Source organism: Manduca sexta, chromosome 25 (assembly GCF_014839805.1).
Source record: "Manduca sexta isolate Smith_Timp_Sample1 chromosome 25, JHU_Msex_v1.0, whole genome shotgun sequence".
Classification (NCBI taxonomy): domain Eukaryota; kingdom Metazoa; phylum Arthropoda; class Insecta; order Lepidoptera; family Sphingidae; genus Manduca; species Manduca sexta.
Window position 1 is genome coordinate 2,383,506 of NC_051139.1, and position 24,476 is coordinate 2,407,981.

At 34.7% G+C, this 24,476-nt stretch overlaps 2 protein-coding genes across 9 annotated transcripts in view; one reads left to right on the forward strand and one right to left on the reverse strand.

Annotated features, from left to right (window-relative positions):
- Positions 1-249: 249 nt before the first annotated feature.
- On the forward strand, positions 250-1,948 carry LOC115440798 (queuosine salvage protein). Its single transcript, XM_030165265.2, has 4 exons — positions 250-552; positions 642-857; positions 995-1,454; positions 1,723-1,948. The coding sequence occupies exons 1-4, from the start codon at positions 445-447 to the stop codon at positions 1,944-1,946; spliced, it is 1,008 nt and encodes a 335-aa protein (XP_030021125.2). The 5' UTR covers positions 250-444; the 3' UTR covers positions 1,947-1,948.
- A 1,051-nt stretch (positions 1,949-2,999) lies between these two features.
- LOC115440786 overlaps positions 3,000-24,476 on the reverse strand; it is an 84,404-nt gene continuing 62,927 nt past the window's right edge. For 4 of the 8 annotated variants that reach the window (XM_030165241.2, XM_030165246.2, XM_030165245.2 and 1 more), the window contains 10 exons: positions 16,844-17,058; positions 10,033-10,173; positions 9,626-9,743; positions 8,762-9,430; positions 8,018-8,138; positions 7,717-7,754; positions 7,298-7,643; positions 6,841-7,171; positions 5,121-5,726; positions 3,000-4,662 (listed from right to left, as the gene is read on the reverse strand). In XM_030165241.2, coding sequence (XP_030021101.2) covers positions 4,348-4,662; positions 5,121-5,726; positions 6,841-7,171; positions 7,298-7,643; positions 7,717-7,754; positions 8,018-8,138; positions 8,762-9,430; positions 9,626-9,743; positions 10,033-10,173; positions 16,844-17,058 — 2,900 coding nt within the window. In that variant the 3' untranslated portion in view covers positions 3,000-4,347. Of the gene's footprint in view, positions 4,663-5,120; positions 5,727-6,174; positions 7,172-7,297; positions 7,644-7,716; positions 7,755-8,017; positions 8,139-8,761; positions 9,431-9,625; positions 9,744-10,032; positions 10,174-13,947; positions 14,089-16,843; positions 17,059-24,476 lie in introns of those variants that run through there. The other 4 variants (XM_030165242.2, XM_030165248.2, XM_030165250.2 and 1 more) reach the window with 4 other exon arrangements.

Here is a 24,476-nt window from a genome sequence, read left to right on the forward strand (position 1 = left end):
TTCTTTCAATTGATATAATTTGACAAGTATTTATAACGTGTAAAGAAACGTTAATATGCGGTTTAGAGACCTGAAAGAAAAAGGTGTAGGACTTTTAACAAGAGAATAAAAAGAAGAGAAGAATAAATGAGAATAGAATATTATATTGCTAAAAATTCGAAAGTTAATATATTATTCTGACAATGTGTATACAAATAACAGAAATTTAATTTTATTGACTCAACGTGGATGTATAATATTTATTCTAATAATACAGTATCAAGTTTCAGATTTTTTGTAAACAAAGTTCACGTCAAAGCTCAAGTGTTTATTTATCAGCTGTTTATTGGTTTACTTGAAAATTTTGATATTGAGTGGTTATAGGAGATAACTTTTGTAAGATTACGTGTCTGTATTACCTACACTGTAATATCACATAATTTTTCTCGACCACTTCTATCTAATATGGTTCGACAAGGTGTTCTTTCACCGGCTCAATCCGGCGAATTTATCGCTCAACATTCTCGCCATGTGAAGATACACGAAGAAGGTCTGGATAAACTGTGTAAAGAGGTATTTAGAATCATTTATTTGTGAAAAGGTTGTACCTACATAACTAAATAACAATAAAAATTACTACAATTAGTCAATTTTATTTATAGATAGTGAAGTCTTGTTCCTCAAGCAAGCTGCAGATTCCAGACACAGGAACAAATATAATCCGTCCGAATAAAGATGATCCTCAGGCAGCAGACTGGGTGTTTGTTGCTGATGCCCTCAACTTTTGCTTCTGGTCTTACACTGGTGCTGAGAAATGGACAGTGGATGGACAGTCAGGATATTATGCTTTAGAAGCAGCTCTGAGTAGAGCAATTAAGGTACTTACTGTATTTTGAATTCAATGTGAAATACATTTTTTTATGAACAAACAATTTAATTCAGTCTAGGTGTATATTTAGAATACTTATTAATATTTTTGGATAATTTTAGTGATTATAGTTTAACTTTATTTCAGGAGGGACATGACATTTCAAATCCAGAGTATTACTCCAAAATAAGTGAGGAACAATTAAGGCACATCATGAGAAGTGACAACAACACTCAAATACCACTCTTTAAAGAAAGAATATCTATACTACATGAAGTTGGAAAAATCCTTCTAGAGAAATACAATGGCACATTCATCACTTGTTTGAAAGAAGCAAATAAGTCAGCGAAGAAATTACTAGAAATTGTTGTGGAGAATTTCCCTTCATTCAGAGACGAGGCAGTTTTTAACAATCAGAAAGTATCTCTATATAAAAGAGCTCAGATTCTTATTGCAGACTTATGGAGCTTCTTTGATGGTAAAGGCTTGGGGGAGTTCTATGACATTGATACCATTACTATGTTTGCAGACTACAGAGTACCACAAGTGCTAGTTTATTTCGGAGCATTGAGTTACTCTGAAGAGTTGATGCAGAAGCTAATGAAAGGTATAGAATTAGTTCTTATTTATTTACTAACTTGTGGTTATTATTAAATGTTAATAACTTGGATATGTGATCAAATTATGACTATGGAAGTAATTTACTTCATTCACTTTTGACATAATATATGTGTCACATAACAATCACTACCAATAAATTTTACAAATGTATCTTCTCATCAACATAGTTTTTTAATACATTTACGTCCACTTTTAATGAATATAGGGTATTAAAATGAGCCAAGATATAACATTACCTATGTATGTTTTTACAGATGAGTTGCTACCAAGTGGTTCTGATGAAGAAATCGAGATTCGAGGCTGCTCGATCCACGCTGTAGAGCTTCTCAAAAAGAAAATAAAGGAAGAATTGAATGGCCAAGATTTTGAAGTGCCTAATTCAAGTTTAATTGACTACTATTTGTGGTGCTATAGGAGGAAGTATGCTGCAGAAATGGAAATTATACCATTCCATAAAACTTTAGGAATATATTACTGACACTGTGTATGTTTTATTTTCATCCAATGTAAAATCACCCTCAAGGTGAGTTGAATTGTTAAAAAGGTAACATGTTAGCAGGTTGTTCTCAGTGTTATAAAATGATTACATAATAATTGTTAAAATTTTAGGTAAAACATAAAAAATACTATTTTATAGAAATGAAATAGTAAATAGGCACACTAGATCCATGTTTTCCTTGAAGCTTAAAAACCAGGCACAAACCTTTTCCAAATAAAGTTTAGATCTGGAATGTTCTGGAAATTTTATAAAATTCTACCAGCCCTTATAATTTTCCGATTCATATTTACATTAAATTTTATTAAACTATATAAATTATCAAAGAAATGCTTTCTATATTCACACATAGATCACGTATTTCCATATCTAAGAGCGTTACTTCCTGTCGCCTAGAGATATAGTATCGTTGTTTTAGATCTCTATCAGGTAAATACGAAGTGAATCACTTGAAAATTATTTCATCTCTGATATATGAAAAATACTGCACACGTAATATACTGGTATTACAGAACATATTGAATAGTATCGCTTATATGTGTGGCTCATGTAATGTAAATAAAACAGCCCAAAACTGACACCAGTTTCTTGGTAGAGAATGTATTATTCTTTGTCAGGGACATTTTCTAGATGTTTACGGAATTATACATTCAATAGTTTTTATATTTACATAGTAAGATTTCCATTTCAGTAATAAACAAAAGAAGGACCTATTCGAGTAAAATGATATTTATCATATAAATAGCTTTTGCTCGCGACTTCGCCCGTATGAAAGGTTTTCTCTCACAAGGAATAAATTTTCTCCGTTATTGAAACATTTTCGTTGATACTCCACTCCTATTGGCCATAGCGTGATGGCTATAGCCTTCCTCGATAAATGGGTTACCCAACACTAAAATATTTTTTCAATTCGAACCAATAGTTCCTGAAATTCGTTCGTTCAAACAAACTCTTCAGTTTTATATAATAGTATAGAAGTATACAAGTATACATATATACAGGTAAGTATACGATGGTAAAAAATAAAAATGTAAATAATACTTCATGTACTGCTTTAATAGTAATAATAATGACACCCTTATCCGCAAATACATAATTTCAGATTTGTATGCGCTTTTAATTCAATTTTATCACATTGATATTGGTCCCCTGGGGTTTTCGAATATTGCACATCCTACGATATGTCTAACATTAAATTTAAAATACGGAGTGTAAGAGAACTCATATACATAAAATATCAAGATCAATAAAGATAGGGTGTCACATAATAAATTATTATATGTCACAAAATGTTTTGATAAATGTTAATATGTCACTTAGTGACATGTATCGCGCTATAAGAGAATAAACATTTGAGAACTTCCTACACTCCGTAAAGTATACACAACCACTAATTACCTAAAAACCCACAGTTATAGATTTATTTACAACTTTGGCATTAGCTACAATGAATTCTTAAATAAAAGAAAATACACCGATACAAAGATTACAAAATGGCACTAAATATTTACACCGTAACCTATTTTCCTTATCTCGGGGTTAATCATTCACATTCTCCTTCTAATTTAGTCATGTGATAATTCTATGTATTTTCTATATTACTGACCGATAAACATTTATTTGAATCATTGGTATAAACGTCATTTAACATATTTTATCCTGTTGATAGGGATTGTTATTATGATTCATTGGTTTTTAGTTAGAAGGATATACAAGAAACTTACTCTATTTACTATGTGACCATCCACACTAGAAAACTATATTTAATGATTTTCCATAAATACCTCGCACAGTGTTTCGACTACAGGACTTGTTAGGACAAAACAAATTGTAGTCGAATTACTGCTAACATTAACAATGAATATGATTTTCGGCCGGCAAGCAAATTAGTTTGTTGGCCTTTCGAAATTTGATAATAACCAGCATGGGGAAAACGAGTTTTTGATTGATCGCTGTTAGTAATTATCTTTACTTTAGCTACACTGATAAGGTAAGCCATGACTGCTTAAAGGTTATAGTAAAATTAACGTAACAAAAGTAAAACGGAAGATTTAGTTGAGAAGTTTGATTGAAAATTTGTATCGTTGGCTATGTTTAACTCAAATAACTGATTCTAGAAATTTCCAAACGATAGGTTATAATACGCTAGGAAATCAGAATTAATCAAATCATAGATGATTATTGAAATTTTATCGCTTGTTAATTGATAATATGTTTGTTTAATTCGTCCTTTTTATAAATAATAATTTTGGGACCGTATTTTGTATAGTAAATGTATCACAGTATTTTTTTTTCATTTCTACTATGATTCTTTTTTGACCTATCTTACTTCTTTTCTTGCTTCGTCTACTTTTCAGTGTAGCAAAAATTCAAATTAAATTCCTCATTTACTATTACTGAATTTTGATTTTAAACTTTCGAAAAATGCTAATTTGGATTTGATTGTACCAGGTTCAGGGAGTGGACTCCCTGGCCTGCTGGATTCCTTTGTGACTTCTTCGATGCCTTCAGGAATTTCTTTTGACCCCCCAGGAACAGTCAGTGGCGTGGCCATAGACAACTTGAGCTCCTCTCTGAATTCTTTGGAGATACTCCTCGCCGTGAGACTGTGCATGTAGATCGGTTTGCTGACAGGTTTGTCTATGTCGTTTAGGATGTTTTCTTTGCTCCTCCGCCGTTTGGAGTAAGGTTGCGGGATCTGCAGAAATGTATTTATTTTAAAACTATCTAACTATCCCAGTCATATAACATTTTACTTTTAATTGAAAATAAATTACTCATTCGTAAAGAATTACGATCGTATATTTCCATTTTGATTTTATTTCATGAAAGTATATTCAATAGAATCATAATATTTATTTGACATATTATAATATCTGAATATTGAAATATCGACACTTGAGATAAAACGCGGTAACTAGTTGTTTAGAGTAGGTTACATAGCTTAAAAAAATAAATAGTGCGTCACGTAATACAAGTATATTTTTAAAACTGCCTAACCATTATAGCTGAATTTTATTTTGTATAAAACATCACAAACATCTACATTATAATACCGGAGATCTTTTCCTACTTAATGTATTAGCAGTAAATTCCGCAAATATTTGGTAAGTAATAAAAAAATTGAGCTATTTTAATTCACATAACACTTCTTACCTTGACGGGCTCGTTTAAATTTTCCATGCTCACAAATTTCTTCGCCAATTCCTTCACTTTAGGCAGATGGGGTAGCACGTCATCGAGTTCGCTTGAGACAAGCCTCGCTTCCTTCTCAGTCAGTGTTTCTTCGTCGTCATCGCGTATTGGACTGGGGCTATCATCTCTAAAGATGCTTTTATCGTCATTATCGTTGTTGTCACTCCTGTCAGCGTCGTATCTCGTTGATAACTTATCTTCAGGTTTACATTTAACAATTTCGCCGGTCTGCACGTTGTAGATCTTAATTGTGTCTTCTAAACTACTGGAGCTTATGTATGAGTTGTCTACACTGATTGGAGACTTGAGTTCCTCGGTTTTTTCACTTCCACAATCAATTGTTGTCGTATAAGCTGATTGTAGGATTTCATCGAATTTCTTATCTGTGTCGTCGTCGACGAAGGCTGGTTTAGCGGAAAATAACGTTTGTTCACTAGAGTCTTCGTATTCAATCATTATATCGTTTTGGTTATTCATAATGGTTACAGTATCTATGGGTTGATCTTTAGCAAATTTCGTGTACTGTTGGTTCGTTGCGATCATGTTGAACTGTTTTATAAGTAATCCCTGAAAACATAATATGTTAATGACACACCGTATCTTACATCTAGCATGTACTTATAATAAATGCAATTAAGATTTGATTTCAAAATTTGATAAAATACTTTAACTAAGTAATAAATCTAAAAGCCCCAGATCGTGCTATAGTCTACTTTTACTACTAAAAAAATACGTGTTAATAAGAAGTTAGAATTACAGATTCTCATGCACATTGTGAAAAGTGGTTTGTAATATTTTAAGTGCGTTTAAAAATAGTATTATTAGGTACGTGATAAGATATGTTATTTGATTAGTAAACATTTAATACATAAAGTAAACAAGAATGGGAGAACATGAGTTGCCGCTGTTAATATGTCTTGTATGACGATCGGAAAGTGTTCTTTGCGAAGTTAGTATAGTGACAAGCGTTGCGATGCTGTTAGTCATAATCTTTCCAAAATCATACAACACTCACCACACACTTCTTCGATTGTTACTGTTGTAAATATTACTGAAAATGTTTAATACGAAGTACACAAATCTATGTATATATGTGCAGCACTAGAGATTCTTTTGTATTAATAAGTGCAGAGTGCTGTTAGTCAGCGGTTCCACTGTTTAATTCAACAAAACATGCCAACTTTACACACATCGAGTATAGTTTTGTGTGTAAAACGAAGATATTTTAGATAATGTGTCGGTCGGATGTATGGACCTTTCACCGTATCGTTGACCTAACTAGAGCTTGTCTTAACCTAGTGTTAATGGTAATGTTTCACTTTGTCTGTTGGAGGTATCGCATGGTATGCAGATGCAGTCGAGTACTGTTCGTTATGTTTGTCAATAAGGTGCTGTCAGATCAAGGTGGATAGATAACGGACTATTAGGTGCTCAATCACCAGAGATCGGTACGAAAGCCTTTGCTTAACCTGAGACTCCCACCGAACGCGTAGGTGAGAGGCGGGCGCCGTTTGGCTCGGCGGCACAGATCATCGCTTCGCAGCGTGTTGCTCCTAACACTGTTGTAAGTCTCGAATAGGTCCTCGGTGATTTCGGGTTTGGTCGGTATTTTAAGTCTAACTATATCCTCGTTTTCCACATAACCGTCACCGCCATCGCACACGTTTGTGTATTGCCTTACGTTGTGTGCGCGGCCGAGCCGACGCAGCGGCGCGGGGTCGTCGCCGTTATCGCAAGGTCTATCGGGGTTTTCGAAAATGGGGTTGATAGCGAAGTTGGGGCTCGCATTTCTGGGGCTGAGTACGGCACGAACGATGTTCTGGTGAAGGGCGGAGGCCTCGAGGTCGCTCAACGAGCTGCTGGCACTTACAGGCGAGGCGAACTCTGTATCGAAATTGTCTAAGCTCGTTGACTTGTTCATTGACGATATGGAGCTCGTGTCGCTGAAGCTGCCCTTTTTCCGTCCGCCTGACGAGGCCTTCGCCTCCCTTATATAATAATCCCTGCCGTATCTGTGAAACAAGATTCTTTTATAATTCCAAATGATTTTTAACTTACTCTACAGGGATTACAAATTGACAACAATTTTAGAAATTTAGATGTTAATATTTTTACTTTATTAATCACTTTTTACTGACCGTTTGTATTGTGGAACTTCATCAGCCAACACGTCTTTAAGTATCTTCGGAGACGGACTCTGTGATCTCCTATCAATTCTGTTCACATTTTCAGTACTTAGCGTCATAGATAAATTATTATGGTTGATTTCTCTCATTGGCGTCTCCAAGCTATCCACTGTTTCATTGTCAGTGACCTCGTCTATCTCAATATTGTCTTCCATATCTTTGTTTTTAGTAATCATGTCGAATATAGATGACGTGCTTTTTGCTGACAATCGTTTCTTTATTGCTTCTGGCGAATAAGGATTGTTGGGCATTTCAACACAGTTCAACCATTTCTTTCGTTCTCTGTATGCTATTGAGCCTGGAAATTTTAATGATTTATAAAAGTTTGTTTAGATTAGTATACTCTGGATACCATTTGGAAGTAATTTTACCTGGTATTAATTCTTCTTCCTCATCTTGTGGTGGATTTCTGAAACAATAAAATTACAATTGCAAAAAAATCATGTTAGAAATCGGTGAAGTTTATTTGTTATAGCAAGTTGTCTTTTGGCACATTATCCTTTTTATTATTAAGTGCGGACGGTATAATTTTATAGTAATTTACTGACTCAATTTTTTAACAAAGTTTAGATATTCAATTTTTATAATATCTACAATAATCATCTTAGCAATATTTTAAAACATGAAATTGCTATTGCCCACAAGACATTACCGAATTTATTGTATACTTACTCTGCGGGGGTGTCTTCGAAATGCTTTCTCCTCAAGCTGTCGGCGTACCTCTGGACGGGCCGCGTCACTGTCTCTTCGTACTCACTCTCTCTTTCATGGTGGCTGAGTGTGTTTGATAATACTGGAACAGTAATGATTAAATAAATCTATGTCACCTTAATTAAAGGAAACTAGGAGATGCAAGATTAGGTTTTAATTCATGCTTTATTTAAATATTTTGCCTTTCTTCTCTTCAATGGGATATTAGTTTCAACAAATAAACAAAATTAGGCTTAGGTGAGTAGGTGTATAAATAACGTCAATTGCAGTCAATCTGCTACACTTATAGAGCATCGTATAGGTACCTTATATAAGAGTGGATGAGAAGAGGACACTAATAAAGAATATATCTGGCTTGATAGTATATTATCAAAATATGTGACCTCCCAAAACAAAACAAAATCACTGGAGCAAGCAATGTTTTTTGTGATGCAGGAAGATGTAAAAAATTGTACATCATTAGCAAAAATTTTGCGTTTTTATTGGGTAGCGTAGATTAATTATAGCCCATTATTATGTTAATTTAGTTTAAGATACGCCATTGTAATTTTATTATTTGTTATCGTCTAGTTTCTCACACTATTATAGTACGAACTTTATACCAGTTATAACGATAAGAAGAAACACCTTTTAAAACCTTATTTTGTGAAATACTTCATCGAATATATGTATTATGTTAAAGAATAAGACTGACATTATATTTACCTTTCTCTGGGAGACTTCCTGCACTTCCATTGCAGACTTCACCGTTTGTCTTGACATCAGCATAACCATTAATATCTCCATTCAAACCTGTCCTATGTATTTCTTCGTTCATAGCAAATTCAGCTTTAGGTAGCGGTCCATCTTCAATACCGAGTATTAATATAGACTCTTGACCACTGTCAACTTTGTCTGATGTGTTTACGTTTATAGTTTCAACGATGGTAACATTATTGTCATTAATTTCGTTGATCACTTTATCCATGGCCTTTTCATTTTCTTTATATTCGTCCTCAACGAGTTTTTCGAATTCCTTTGCGTTCTCAATAATAGTCAAACTATCTGGTTCCATGTCTAGTGGGTCGTTTATTTTTGTTTTACCGCCTATGATGTGTTTGGAGTCTAGTACTCGTTTGATGTCGCTCTTATATTCAGCGTCTTCGTCAGCGTCGCTTGCGTTGTCTGACAAGTCTGTGGTGTCGTCTGCGTCCCTATCTCCGATAAGTGCTCTGTATTCCGTGTTAGAGTTTGGAACTAACATAGGCACAGGGACTGATTGTACGGTTTTGATCTTCTTCTTCTGAAACAGCCAGTTCTCTTCCCAAGTGCCGTCGACTGCTTGTAAATCACTGCCGGAGACTTCGTCGAAGTCGCGGTCTTCATTTTCTGTAACTGATATTAATATTAAATTTAGAAATTGGTTGGACGTCGTCACAGAAACATTTGTTTTGGTGCGAGATTAAGTCCACTGTGCGCCAAAGGTTGTCATCATGTTCATTGTGAATTATATTGGTTGGTAAATATAAAAACTCGATTCTAGAATTTATTTGATGTAAAGGTATTATTATTGTTTGATATGAAATATACCTGACTGATGGACTATGTCTTCGCCGAACTCAGGGAATGGCACGCGGCGCGGCACCTCCAGTGCCTCGTCGGTCGCCTCGCCCTCGTCCCAGTCTGACACGTCTTCCTCTTCATGAAGCTGCACGACAAAGTATTTTACTATTATTATTATTATAGTCTCTTGAATAGGTCAATTAATCAGTCAAATGTAATCAGATTTTTAATAATACAATATCTTTCGCTTATTATTATGCAACTTTAGTTTCCTTTTTTTTTCTGGATATTAATTTTCTACTCGCTGATTAATTACTATGTATGCATTTTAGTATTAAAAGACGTTTTGCGAGAATTATTAGTATTCTTATTCGGCTTGTTGGTTGATCGAAATTTGCCTTACGATCTGAGGTAACCATTGACTCAATACTCACAGGAGGTGTTATATCCCGGGTGTGCCTTGAGTTAAGAGACCGCGGCGAAGATCGTTCGGAAGGCGTAGGGCTCGCGCTGGCGGAGTGGATGCCGCTGCTGCGACCACCTGAACCGTTCTCATTCTGGTAGCGCTCGATCACCTGCAACCACAGAACATGGGAATATATACATATTATTCAACAATTATGTTCCGTGCCAGCAACACGTGGTTCAAAAACAAATAAGGGGAGGTCCTGGTTTCGATTCTTTGGTTGAAAATGCTTAGATTTTTTTAACACGTTTTACCTAGGATTATATTCGCTAAAAGGGGTTTATATCAGGCACGCCGCCGTTAACTTAATAATGAAACTGAAGCTGAAATCGAATTCGATTTGCATTGGAGTGTGCTAAGTTGAAAAGATAGCAGAATATCTAGGTTGTACTTGACTAGTTTCTGTTTTGTATCCTTACTTTTATTTTATATAACTTAATTTTTAACAACATTAACACAAGAATTTCTCGGGATTGTATTTGCTTACGATATATCTATAAAATTGTTTCTATCATATTATGTAGGACGGAAATGCGTAGTGGTTGTAGGTGCAATATTTACCTACAATTCTGCCCACGCCTTGGGAGATATGACTGTGAGTGCGCACGTTATTTCAATGAGCAAACAACTTGTTTCCACGACGTTCTATATAGAACTATTTACGAAAATCTAATACTACGTAAATCAGGGTGAAATGAAGAATGGAATGTGTGTAATTTTTTTTGTCTTTGTTGATTTTTTTAAACTTATTCAAATGTGATTTCCGTGCGAGTGTATCCATGATACGCTAAAATCAGTACAAAAGTATTTCAACAATTAGAAAACTAATAAAAATGCTTTAATTAATGATCGTATGTGAAAAATTCTGTTAATGAATAAAGAAATCCCATACCTCGCCGTTTCCCTCCGGATAAGAACTAACCATGGCGTTTAAGAAATCGTACATATCAATCGGCAATTGCTTTGTTGTAGGAAACAGAACGGTGGATTGGTGAAAAAACAGTTCACACGAATGCACTTTCCTACTGCGAAGTGGAGAGACTGCGCGCGTGGAGGTCACGACGGCCGCGTAGGGCTGGCGAACCATTTCTTTTATTAATAATAATAATAATATCAGCCCTGTATTATATACTTGCCCACTGCTGAGCACGGGCCTCCTCTACTACAGAGAGGGATTAGGCCTTAGTCCACCACGCTGGCCTAGTGCGGATTGGTAGACTTCACACACCCTCGAAATTATTATATATTCGAAATTTCTTTTATTGTTTCATGTTAAATAAACTGAAATGACGTCTTTTGTGATCAAGAACCGCGTTACTTTACAACAAAGACATTGTAGTAGGTACGCAAAAAGGCACCGTCAACGGTGTAAGATGTTTTTGGGCATGTGAATTAGACTTTAGTGACTGCTCCCGGTTAAAAAAAATAATCATCAAAATCGGTTTACCCAGTCAAAAGTGCTGAGGTAACAAACATAAAAAAAATACAGTCGAATCGAGAACCTCCTTTTTTTAAAGTCGGTTTAAATATGGATAGATCACGTTTGAGTCATAGGAAGCGATATTTTGGTGTAGGTCAGAATTACTATTATGTGGACCTGGACCACACACTTGCGGTTGCTCGAGTTTTGATACAAATTTTGCATCCAAGAAGTAGGCATTATATCTCTTGAATTATTTAACCTATGTCGTCATCCTGGGCAGAAGATATTTGTCTATGATTAACATAATAATTTTTTCCTTTATCTCTGCAACTAGTGGAATCAAGGAACAATAAAATCGTTATCTGTTTACCTAGGTTACTAATTCTAGAATATTGTTTGCATAATAGCAGCGTAACTCCTAATCAACGCCGCGATAACATTATCGTGCAATAAATGTATTAATGATAAAAAACGATTGACCTTTCTTGAACTCTGGAGCAACATTTGAACCAGGATTTGTGTTTTGATTATTTCACAGTTTATCGTATTTCGGCATCACGTATGCAATCTATGAAAAGCACGCCTCTTCTTAATGACTAAGATTTTTCTATATTTGAACTTCGATACTTAAATTATTTAACTAACTTTTGACGATACGTGGGTAATTCAAATAGAAATATTACCTGCCATTACGGGATATTCTAGGTTTTTATTAGAAATTGAAGAAGACTCAACTTCAACTTGCTTACACAATATATTATTTGAACAGTCGTTAAAATTGTGGGAAAGGAAACGAACTTCGTGACAACGGAGACACACGCCAAGAAGTTATATTCAGATAAATATTTTGGTTGGATAGTCTATACTCTAGACTACCTTATAATGATTTCTCTAGACTAAAATAATATTACATTATGATTCAAAGTTGGAAAAAGTATAGAAATCTGAATTCTATCTCGACAATACAAATAACCGGATCTATGTGAAAGTAATCACTGTCATACACAATAAATTTTCCAAAGCAATATCCTCAACTAACTCGGTCAAGGCTTACCCACATCTAGAGCATACGATAAAGTTGATAAATAAAAATTTCGAAACATTTGTTGACAAGAGAAACAGTTACGAATTTGGACTATGAGTTTGGAGTTCAAATATCGATAAATGAAAGACAGAACTCGTCGTAATACAAGATGATGATATTTAGCTTACAGCAGAAGCTATAGACTCGAACAGTGTATTCAAGATTATTGAGCTAAAATGGCACAAATGATCCAATAGATTAAAGGAAAGGAAGAAGCAGATCTCCTAAGCCAGTCCGACTCAACAGTCATTAATGACAATGTAAACGCAATGCTACTAACGGTCAAAAATCAAACAACAGACTCGTGATCATCGGGGAGATCGGATGTTGACAATGTATATAATTATAGAAACAGAAACGACCACTCTGTTAAGAGCATCCAACTAAAAAGATCTAATAGAAACAACTACCGTAATGGCACAAATTGAAATTCTGGGAGATTGCTTGTTTTCTATCAAAACACACTTAAATCTAGATTTGGAATTGACTGTTACCAGCACTGCCATTTAAATACATTTCGAAAAAGACAAACTTTTAGTTATGGTTGAACGCAATTGTTGGTGCTAAATGAAAGAACGGTAGGCCTATAAAACTATGCACTATTTGAAGTAAAAGTGCGATAAAACATAACTGTGGCGAGACAGTATAATTCCGAGATTTAAACATTTAACAGCATGATACATTTCTTAAAGGAGAAAGTGTGTAGCCAAGTAAAAAACACTTTTTAGCATTAAATACGACATACCGGTGTGTGGCCGCTAGTTAATAAAATAACGTAACATCTTTACGGCGGTTGCATTTCTTTTGACTAAAACCAACAATTTGTATTCAGCTAATGTTATAAATACTAAAATTGCAATGCAAGTTGAAAATTATTACATAAAATAATTACGTTCTTTTTATTTTATGTACTATATTTTAGTTATGAAAGAGGAACATTAGCCTAAGTTTTTTCACAAATTGATTACATAGATAAATACATAACAGAAAATTTGCAAAAAATACACGGAAGCATTTCACATTTGATATTGCGTTGTGCGATACAAAAAAAAAGTTTCATATCACGGATTAGCAGGGATAAATAATTATATGATTCGGATATTACTTGCACAACTTTTATCAATCGCACTTGAAATTTAGTAAATTTACATTTGTAACATATTAACATTTTCACCTATAGTCCGATGGGTATCTCAACTTACCGGTTTTATAACCCTAAATAAACAATTTACCTTCGTCATTTACATTTAAATGACGATCAACTCATCTTTTTCAATAAAATATTACTCATGTTAACTTCTTTAACACAATTTCACCATTTGCCACAACACTAATACCACATCATAAAATCACTGGTAATACAGCAGAAAACTCACCCAAAGTATCCCCGCAAACACATATAACCCAATCAACGCCACAATACTATAAAACATGAACATTTTTAACTGATAACACTCAATGCGGCATCGCTAAATGCCTCTACGCAACTACTGAACGAAATCAAACGTTCATAGCTTATTAATTGTGATAAAAATAATTATTTATGACTTACCATTTCTTTATACATGAACGGTTTAAGTCTACGTACTGGATGAAGTACAAAAGCGTATTTACGATAACGTATCGATGGATATTGCGATAAGTAATCGAAGAATCACTTGTCCCGAGTTGGTAAAGAAGGTAAGATTGATTATTTTTGCAATATTGATGGTCTATTTTTGTTTATCGCAATAGTTTACGTAATTCTGATTACAGATTTAAGATGCAGTATGAAACAATTGATAAGAGAAAACTTTAATGTTTGGAAACCAGACTGAACGGTGAATGCTAATAAATTTATAGATTAAACACAGTTCTAAAGCATAAAATTATCTATTGTATTAATATCTTTGTAGAAATAGCAGATAATGTAATGCTAGATACCTACTTGCGTTGAAGACATAATTTCATTATCTTTGATTATGTGCAACAATTTTCTTTTCACTTTATAGTAAACACAAAACTATTTTGGTTTCTGTACGTCGTAATTCAGTCAATATCGTCGATGGTTTGATACTCCATGAGGTACTGTTGATACAATAAGATAATGGTAGATTTTAGATAAGATAAGTAGTACAACAATACAGCGGCAAAACATAATATTCAATTATTTCTTTGACTGTATTAAAACGCATGAAAAGTAGATAGTACGGCAGTTTATACAAACCTAGGAATTTGTAGGCGGTAATCACATACATTAGGTAAGCCACTTAGATATTAGGTGACCAACACTCTTATATTATTCCTTCTTTAACCGACTTTGAAAAAAGTAGGAGATTCTCAATTCCTCTGTTTTTTTAGGATTGTGAAGATGTTGTTTCTAGGCAATCTTTAGCGTGTTAATTAAGTATATAGCAACATGACTATTGACTTTACATGCAATGCAGCCCTAAATTAGCGAAGGGTGCGCACTCGCCTAACGCGGCACTTGTAAGGGCTCGCATCGATAAGTTGGCTCATATGTTTGGATTGCACTTGAACTAGATACAACTATGATACTTCGTCTGTTTATGTATTTATTTCACAAATCGTATATGTAAATATATAGGGAAGAAATTCAATAAGGTCAGCTAGTTTTTTCAAAATAGGTTAGAAACAGTGTTGTGCTATAATAAGTTTGACAATGTCTGTATTGAAAACGGCAAACAAATGTGTAAGTTGTGCGCACATCATTACTATAGAGTTAAAACATCCTTGGATGACAGCATGCGAATGTCAAGCATAAATTCGTTTGTTTTTTTAAATCAAAGAAACTTGCACTATGTATATTTTAGAGGGATCAATCTAATGGTGGATCAAATGACATTAACCCTTGATCACCTCTAAGACCTGAAGTTGTTCGTGTTCAAGGTTTTAAAGAGACATTAATAATTTACTAAATACAACCCATCATTATATAAACGAGAAAATTTACGTAACTTTGGTCCTAGTCAATTCTTGCATTCTCATCTGAATGTAAGTTATGATATATAATTTGAGGTGGAAGTGGATAATTTTAATGCCATTTAATGCGTAATTGTTTTTAATTAGTGTTTACAAGTAATGCTCGTAGTTCGCAGTCATTACGATATTCTTTAACATCGCCATTACATTGCCTTGACCACAAAGCGACCTATTTCAATATGGCAGTTTATACTTTATTATTTAATTTGTTAATATATATATATATATATATATATATATATATATATATATATATATATTTTCGCATTGTACGTTTAGTCCTTGCTCTATGGGCTAAGGATTAGGAGTTCTAGTGTTCAATATTTAGCTTTTATATTTTACTAGTCATCTAGTGATGAATAATTTACCCTCGAATTTAATATATTTCAGAGAAATATTATAATTACATTTTTAATTGAACCAAATATTACACTTTTCTGTACACACAATGTGCTTAAAAAGGGTAACAAAGATTTTTCGTCACATGCAATATATATTTACATAAATAGAGAGTAGGTATGCTTCAACAGCATACGTACAGTATAGAGGTCCTTACTTGCGTCATTCACATAATGACTCTAAGAATTGTCTGGTGTGAGGTAAATACGAAGTTTTTAGTTATTAAACATGTAAGTTGCAAATGTAATATTTGTGTTTAGGCAATGTTTTTTCGTGTCTTGTTCATGCTGTAAATAATAAACGGTAGTATGCTGGTGGTAGGATATATTTTATATCCGTCCGGATAGCGACCACCATTCATAAAGTGTTAAAACCTGCTATAGTGGCCCAAGTCAATGTGTCACGTTCCGGGATCAGCCTGTGTATATCCGGTTCCATCAGGCCGGCAAAATTGTGTCGACTGCTGAGGGGGTATCATCTCTCGTCAGTCGACATTCTATTGGACTTCACACAACTTGGAGGCCGCAGTGGCGACATTTTGCAGTGCCAAAAAAAACTTGTTAAGTTTAGTCAGAAATCTAAGATTACCTAAATCTCTTATTCCATAAATAATGTATTTAAATAATCTTAATTTTACTGTTTGCGACATGCTGCCTTTCATGACCTAGTAGTACCTCCACCTTATACCAACAATTTTTCTTTTCCAACATAGGTACTCCTCAAATCTCTCAGTTGGGGTAATTTTTACGCATGGCCACCTGTCTGACGTATACTTGGAACATCTAATTCCAATATATTAAAAAAAATCGCAGTTACATGTTTCAGCCTATAGGACACGTGGCTCTATATACTACTACTATAAGTCTCAATTTTGTATGTCAAAGTATTTACCTTATTCAAAATAGCTGACGCCAGTAAATCTTCATAAGTAGAAGACTCGATGCTCGGCGTGTGCGAAGGTTCGGTAGCGTAACGCGCTAGCGCTGGCATCGATGCAGCTTCCTCCACCACCCTGGCGACCAGTCGCTTGAGCTGAACATGTGCTGAGCTCGCGCTAGACGGGTGCCTGCTTGAAGCGCTTGGCGATGCATTGCGAGGTGGTAAATCTGAAATAGGATAATAAGTTGGAACCTTAGTAAATATGGGGACGTATGTAATTTCAATCATTTAGAATAAAGTATAGTGTAAAATAAAGTTCCTAGATAGATTTTTTTCTAAGAAATCTTGGTTTTAAGGAAATCCATTATAATATTTTATGCAGTCAGAAGTTGACCCGTAAATTTACATATCCGTAATAGGTACTCATGCATAGCTATGATAAGTGCAGAATGCAGATACATGTCTGTGTAAAGCGTATGTCATTATCAATAGGATATAAATGTAGATCTCACCGTAAAATCATTAGTACTCAATGCCCTAATCAATGTTTTTATTAACTCAATTTCGTAAGGAAGAAATTCACATAACTATGACTCCATAGAACATGGAATTTCTAATGTTTATAAGGGAGACATATTTGGATTCGTATTTTAAATTTTTTATACTGAGTCATTTGTAATCTAAGCAGACAGGAATTGACACTTAAGTAATAAGCAAACAACAATAGTTCAGTAGATTAGAGCGTGCTAACAGCAAGGTGCGGATAGAGCGAGGATGTCGTAACTCGAATGCGTGTATCCGCCGCGTCAAGATCGTCGCGAACTGTTGACTAATGACTTGCGGATATCGCAAAGGCTTGGAAATGTTTATTTCTAAATAAAAAAACTGATTTCTTTTAATTAATAATAATGACTTCATCTTTATTATAGAAACAGACTTGTTATCACAACAATACTCCGTCCTTAGATAAAAAGCGTCTACGAATAAGGGGGTTTATTTACAACGTTATAATAGCTTAACTTGGTTTATGTAGGTATCTTGGTTAAGTATGAAATGGAGTTGGTATTTAAAACATTTTATTATCGTATTTTAACATAAGACTGTTTAACTATTAAGGAACAAAAAAGTAAAAATATAAAACACATTAACACGTACTGAATAAAGACAAAATAAATGAATGCATTAAAAATAAAATCGTTTTTCTCACAGATATTAATAATTTATTGTACGGCGAGTTTTAATTAAAACCAGTAATTTTTATTGAATCTTCATTTCCTGACATACGAAATGTTCTTTTAAAGACGTATATTAATTTAATAACTTACATCTTTTTTATTTCTAAGTCGATTGGTCGTAACAAGAGAAGCGTATCTGAGTTATTTATTTTGAATATTGTAATGTTTACTGCATCGTTCTCTGTGTTTAGTGGCTATATAATGGCCCACGAACTGGGATCTCCTAGGTTAAATTTCCAGGTCAGGTTTTAGTGTTTTTGTTACCCTTTGCCTTGGATTTGATCAGATGAGGAAGAACGTCAGGCTGTCAGTCAAATATCAAATCTATTAAGGCGATACCTCAAGGTTCATTTTCATTTTTTTTTTATCTGTAATACAGTAAATTAGTGTTAGTTCTCGCAGTTGAAGAAAACGTAAATAATTAATAATCATGGATATTTCTGCCTTTAAAATTTCGTCATATTAAATTTTAAAGGCCGAAATATCCATGATTATTAATTATTTTTACGTTTTTCTTCAACTGCGAGAACTAATCACTAACTAGACGTGAATTTAAATTCTTTACTTGCCAATACTTGTTTAGTTACCCAGATTAAAGGTGAAACAAAATGTATGAAAATGGACCTTGAGCTACCACCTTAAGCAAAATGCGTTATTGGGTTGCGTTTTCACATAAGATTCGGGAGGGAGAATTTTTTGATTGCTTTGAATGACGAGGCGAGCTTGTCGTTCTACTGATGGTAAGGAAGTCCATAAACCATAAACAGTAGAAACACACCAACACCTTGAATTACAAAGTATTGTTTGGAAATCCCCTGCGTTCGCCGTCCTGAGACATGAGATGATAAGCCTTATTATGTCCAGTAGTTACATTGGCTACAATGTGGTATACAATAATGTATACTAGAATTTTAATTAATATTAACCTCATTAGTACAAGATTAAGATGGTGGGAAATGAAGGAAATGACCCTTGCTTGACATTCATAATTGTATCCTTCATGCTTCGGGCACGAGGTTCGCGCGAGTTAAAATTGCTTATGATTGACAATTTCCGTGATTTTAAGTTTGGTCACGTTTTAAAGAAATTTTGAGATGTCTATAAATATGGTTAAGAGTGAGATAATTAGGAGTCTCTTGGGTATTCACAAGAATGTTGACGACTAGGATGGCTAGGATATGACTAGCCTTTGCCTGCTATCCGCCCGCATGATGTCTTTTTTTCCGGGATAAATATTTTCCCGGGAAAAAAGTAGCCTGTATCGCTCAGGATAAATGTAGCTTCCTATTAGTGAAAGAATTTTGTAAATTGGTCCGTTAGTTCCAGAGATTAGCCCCTACTAACAAATAAAGTTACAAAGTTTTTCTCTTTATAATATTGGTATAGATTAAAAATAATTATAAAATTCAGAAACAGTTGGAACACAGACCATGTTCTGAGTAAACATAGGTTGCTTATTATCTCAGTGAGATTAGTAATACAAAGATCAGTTATACTGGAAAACTATGCGGCAGGAACCGCAATCTACACTTAGTGTAATATTCACAAATGCCAATATCAAAGGCCGTACAGGTGAATTTAATACCATATGGCAAATCCATAAAGTTTAATAGTTATGCTATTCTTTTTGGTACAATGTTATTGCGATGTCGAGGTCATTGAGCGACCTCAGCAGAATTGCCTTATGTGTTCTCTAAGGGCAAATAACAACGCCATAACTATTGTTTGCTTGCAATAGGTATGGGTCGTGTATTTTATTTAAATGCAAAGTATTAATATTGCAACATTTATTTTTTGTATATTTTTTTACAGATGCTGCTGCACATTATTTTTGAATAACGCGTATTAATTTTGGGACCTGCTTCTATCCAAAACAGTAGTGTGATATCAACTTATTATATTTCGAGTTGCGTTACCGAATCGTTCTGTTTAAGTTAACTATTACAAGTCTTCTTAAATTAAGGGAAGGTACGATAAATGTAGTAGGACGCCAATATTTTTGTAATAAATCAAATCAAATTATACGAAATAAACATCTGCGCAAACATAGACTTCTGTCATAAAAGTTCCAATAGGATTCATGCATTTTCCAAATGTAAAAAGTAGCTTATGTGGATAACTGGATAAGTCATAAATTAACTTGGCGCTAAAACTTATGTCCGTAGTTGCTTTGTTGGTCGAGGACAGGATGAATCAAAAAATGCTATTTCACATTCGTTATATGAGTATCTAATACATACGTATGTACATATACATATATTTATGCATTAGGTATAGTATATACAACCAGTAATAATAACCTGTAAAATATTTTGATCGATAGAGGATAATAAATTAAATTGTACCACAAACCGTATAACATTATTGGTTATTAATTTTATTCATAATGATTTATAATCCTTGCGATCGACTCACGCACTCATAAAATGGACTTAATTGTACTTCGTAAATTAAATTATTTCAACATAATTAAGTTTGTATAATCTGAATGTAGACTACATTACATTAATGTATTAATTTCGCATAATGTCCAAAATGCAACTCTGATCTTAATTGATATGTATGTCATTTAATTTGCGCATTTAAAACATTTATTACTTATTTGTTTTTAAAACTACGGCACAGTAAACACAATTTAAATAAGGAAAAATAAAATTTTTGTACTCCAAATTAATAATTGGTCAACCATGAAATTTTTACTGATCATGCGTAATTTTAATAAACGCGCGAAAATTGCCGTTTCAACATAAGCGACTAGTTTCGCAGAATATTTATTAATAGGCTTGCAGGGCCGTTATCGCATGGCCTAAATAAATAATTCATTAGACAGATAGACGTGACATCTTATGTAACGCACTCATTACAACTTGTTTGTTAATCATCTAAACACAATTATTTACATTATAAATGACAGTTTAACGCAAACGAGAATCTCACTTCCTTATTTTAAATGGCAGCCGGCGAGAACCTGTTTTGATTACGAATTGTGTGAATTGTTTAATAAATATTTTTGGCTATCTTTAAATAAACTGTTTCTTTTTTTTGTAATAAGAGCAGAAGGAATGCAGATGATTAAGGATTTGGGAGTGCATTCCAATTCTTGTGTAAGGCCAATGACTGTAAGCTGTTGGTCTTAAATTTATTGCGAAAATGAAACACAAAGGATTTTTTAAGCAGGCAAAATAATTAGGTTGGGTCCAGACAAAGTTATGTGGAGCAATAATATTTTTGAAAATCACTTAACCCTCGCCTTGTCCTAACAGATGAGGATAGGGTTATAACTAGGGGTCGCAAACCGGTATCCCGGATTTCGAAAATACCGGAATACCGGACCAAATTAAGAACTTCAAAATACCGGTATTGATTTTACAAAAACCGGGATTTTCGGTATTTTCGGTATTTAATAAAAATAAAATTCAGTACAAAATGTGTGTATAATTATTAATTTCTCGAGTTTTAAATCGCAAAAATTTAAGCTGCTTCCAATTTCATTCATTAGTATAGGCGTATATTCTATGAAGAGCGAGCAAAATACATGGCTTATGGGTATACTGCTACTTTTGTTTTGTTCTAGGCATAGATAGCGGTGTTAACTGTTAATTGTTATTTTTATTAGAACTTATTAGGAATATTTTTTGTTCTTTAAAGTCTATCCTCATTATTCAAAGACGTTATTTATGTAAAGACGGAGCATTGCTGTGATAACAAGTCTGTTTCTCAGTGCGGACGGCATGGCAGCCTTCGCAGTGCGTAGACGTAGGGACCTTGTGATTGGCTAATTTTGTGATACAACTTGAATCTAGTTGGCTGTCAGATTAACAAAGCTGAACAAACAGCAAGCTGTCAGATAAACAAAGCTGAGAAACATAACAGGGGGAATAGATGTAAAATACAACCTGTTTAAAAGCCTTTAGCTGCCTACAATAAAGGCCTGGTATTTCATGTCAATTTCGCGAGGTTTACCGAAAGGCCGAAATTGTCCTTATTTATCCTATCTACAGCTGCGGACACACAATCGACTTACTCCTGAGAATAAATTTGCAAATCATCAGCATACAGATGGTACGCACATTGAAGACTTTGTGTTAAGAGGTTTATGAAGATAGATAACAATAATAGGGAGAGTATGCCGCCTTGAGTGACGCCACGGTCTATTTGACGCCAGCTAGACGAAGAATCGTCTCGGCGCACCAACTGTTGGCGTCCCTGAAGATATGACGAGAACCAATTCAGTGCCGTGAGCGAGATCATAAGGTGGGAGAGGTTTGCAAAGAGAATATCGTGACTGACTATATTGAAGGCGTTGAAGAAATCAACAAAAGCCAAAACAACGACTTTGGAATCCTCCATGCCCGCCCTAATATCGCCAGTCACTTTGAGGAGTGCTATGGCCAGGCCTGAAGCCAGACTGGAGTGGGCACAGTAGATTGTTTCGGTGCACATGCTCAGACAGTTGCTTGTGAGCACAGGCCTCGAGCACTTTGAAGAGAAAAGGAAGAATGGATATGGGACGGAAATGCTAAGCAAGTGATGGGTTAGGGATTTTAGGAAGAGGGATAGCAATAGCTCTCCGCCACAAAGACGGAAAGATACCAGTGAGGGAGGCGTTAATGATATGGGATATGATTGGTAGAAGTTGGTCCAAGATAGGGATTATCATGCGACGACTGATGTTATCACAGCCAGTGGCATTGGATTTAATGGACAGGATGACTTTTCTAATTTCACCTAACGGCACAGAAGAAAAATAAAAAGTATTAATGTTAGGCCTGGATAGACCCGCTAAGAAATCCATGGTACGTCGCCTAGTTTGGTGATCAATCATGGTAACAGATGTGAAATGTTTATTAATGTCGTCCAAACCAATAGTCGCACCGTAGAAAACTATGTTTTTAAATTTGCCAATACCCAGAGTTCCGAGGAATCTCCAGATACTGGCTGGCGAGGAAGAAGAAACATTACTCAGAATGTGTCGACGCTTAGCATTACGTACCATCTGGTTACATCGATTCCTTGCAGCCTTAAAAAGGCACCAGTTCTCCTCCGAACGATAACTTCTGTACTGGCGAAACGCCCGATCCCTTCGTCTCATCGCCATCCTAACCCTATGTGTAATCCATGGTGCAGGAGGACGTTTTAATTTAATTTTCTTTAAAGGGGCATGGGTATCAAAGAGTGAAGTGACAGTGCGGTTAAAAATTGCGACTTTATCGTCAACAGAGGTGGCTGTCAATAGGTGATCCCAGTTAAAGTTAGCAGCGTCTCCTTTCAGCTTATCTGCATCAATGCGACCAAAACTACGCAAGTGCAATATCTTAGAGGGGAATTTGGGAGGTTTTAGGGCGTAAGACATGCAGATGAGATCATGGTGAGAGAAGCCAGGAGCGGGAAATTGACCGTGGGAGAAAACAGGGGAAGTAGCAGAGGTGAGGATATGTCAAGCCGTGTCGTGACCATCCATATTATGGTGGGTGGCTTGCAGGGGTAGGACATGCAGTTTATCAGAATCAAGGACAGTAAGGAGTTTACGACATCGGAAAGAGTGGCTGGCAAGTAGATCAGTATTAAAATCACCCATGATGATGTGATGAGCATATTCTGATCTTATAGATTCCAGAACTGTTTCCAAACAGAAATTTCGCATAAGCAGAATAAGAAGCAGAGGAAGATATTACAGTTTTATTAGACTTCGCCCCCTCTCCTATCAACTCGATCATTTCTAATCAAAATTAAACCAGGGAGGGGGTAAAGGGTAGAAGGAAGGTGAGGTTTGAGCCAGCTCTCAGAAATCAGAACGGCGTGAACGTTGGCTTACGAAAATAATCTCTTTTCATTCAGCCTTTAACTAATTACTAAGCTGTCATTAAAATTTGACATTTAATTACTAACTTAAATGTAAGTATATTTCCTATTTTTCTAATATTTCTGCAAATACCGGAAATACCGAAAATACCGGAATACCGGAATTTATTTTAGGTCAATACCGAAAATACCGGTTTTGAAAAATGGTCCGGTATTGCGACCCCTAGTTATAACCCTACAAAAGGGAATAGTTTGCCCAGAAGTGGGATAGGAGACTGATAAGGATACGTTTGCTTCGAGAATGTATTGTAGAATATGGTCTTGTTTGGTGACCGGTTGTCCTCTTGGTCTGACTCAATATCTTATTATGGTAAAGTTGAGGTAGGCGAGGTGCATATTGCGTTTCATTTTTTATACACTGCGAATTGGATTTAAAATTTTATTGGCTTTAACATTCTAGAATTTGTGTTAATTTTTATACATAATATTATATTTTATTAAAATTGTAGCCGATTACAAAAAAAAAATTGTATATACGTTTAATTGATAGAGATCAAATCTTCACAATGTATATATTTATGTTTTAAAATAGATAATACTTTTTTATG

Excerpts from the sequence above, each read along its gene's own strand:
- LOC115440798 (XM_030165265.2), top strand. The coding sequence starts at position 445 with ATGGTTCGACAAGGTGTTCTTTCACCGGCTCAATCCGGCGAATTTATC. Across the intron at positions 553-641 it reads TGGATAAACTGTGTAAAGAG|ATAGTGAAGTCTTGTTCCTC; the intron begins GTATTTAGAATC and ends TTTTATTTATAG. Across the intron at positions 1,455-1,722 it reads GATGCAGAAGCTAATGAAAG|ATGAGTTGCTACCAAGTGGT; the intron begins GTATAGAATTAG and ends ATGTTTTTACAG.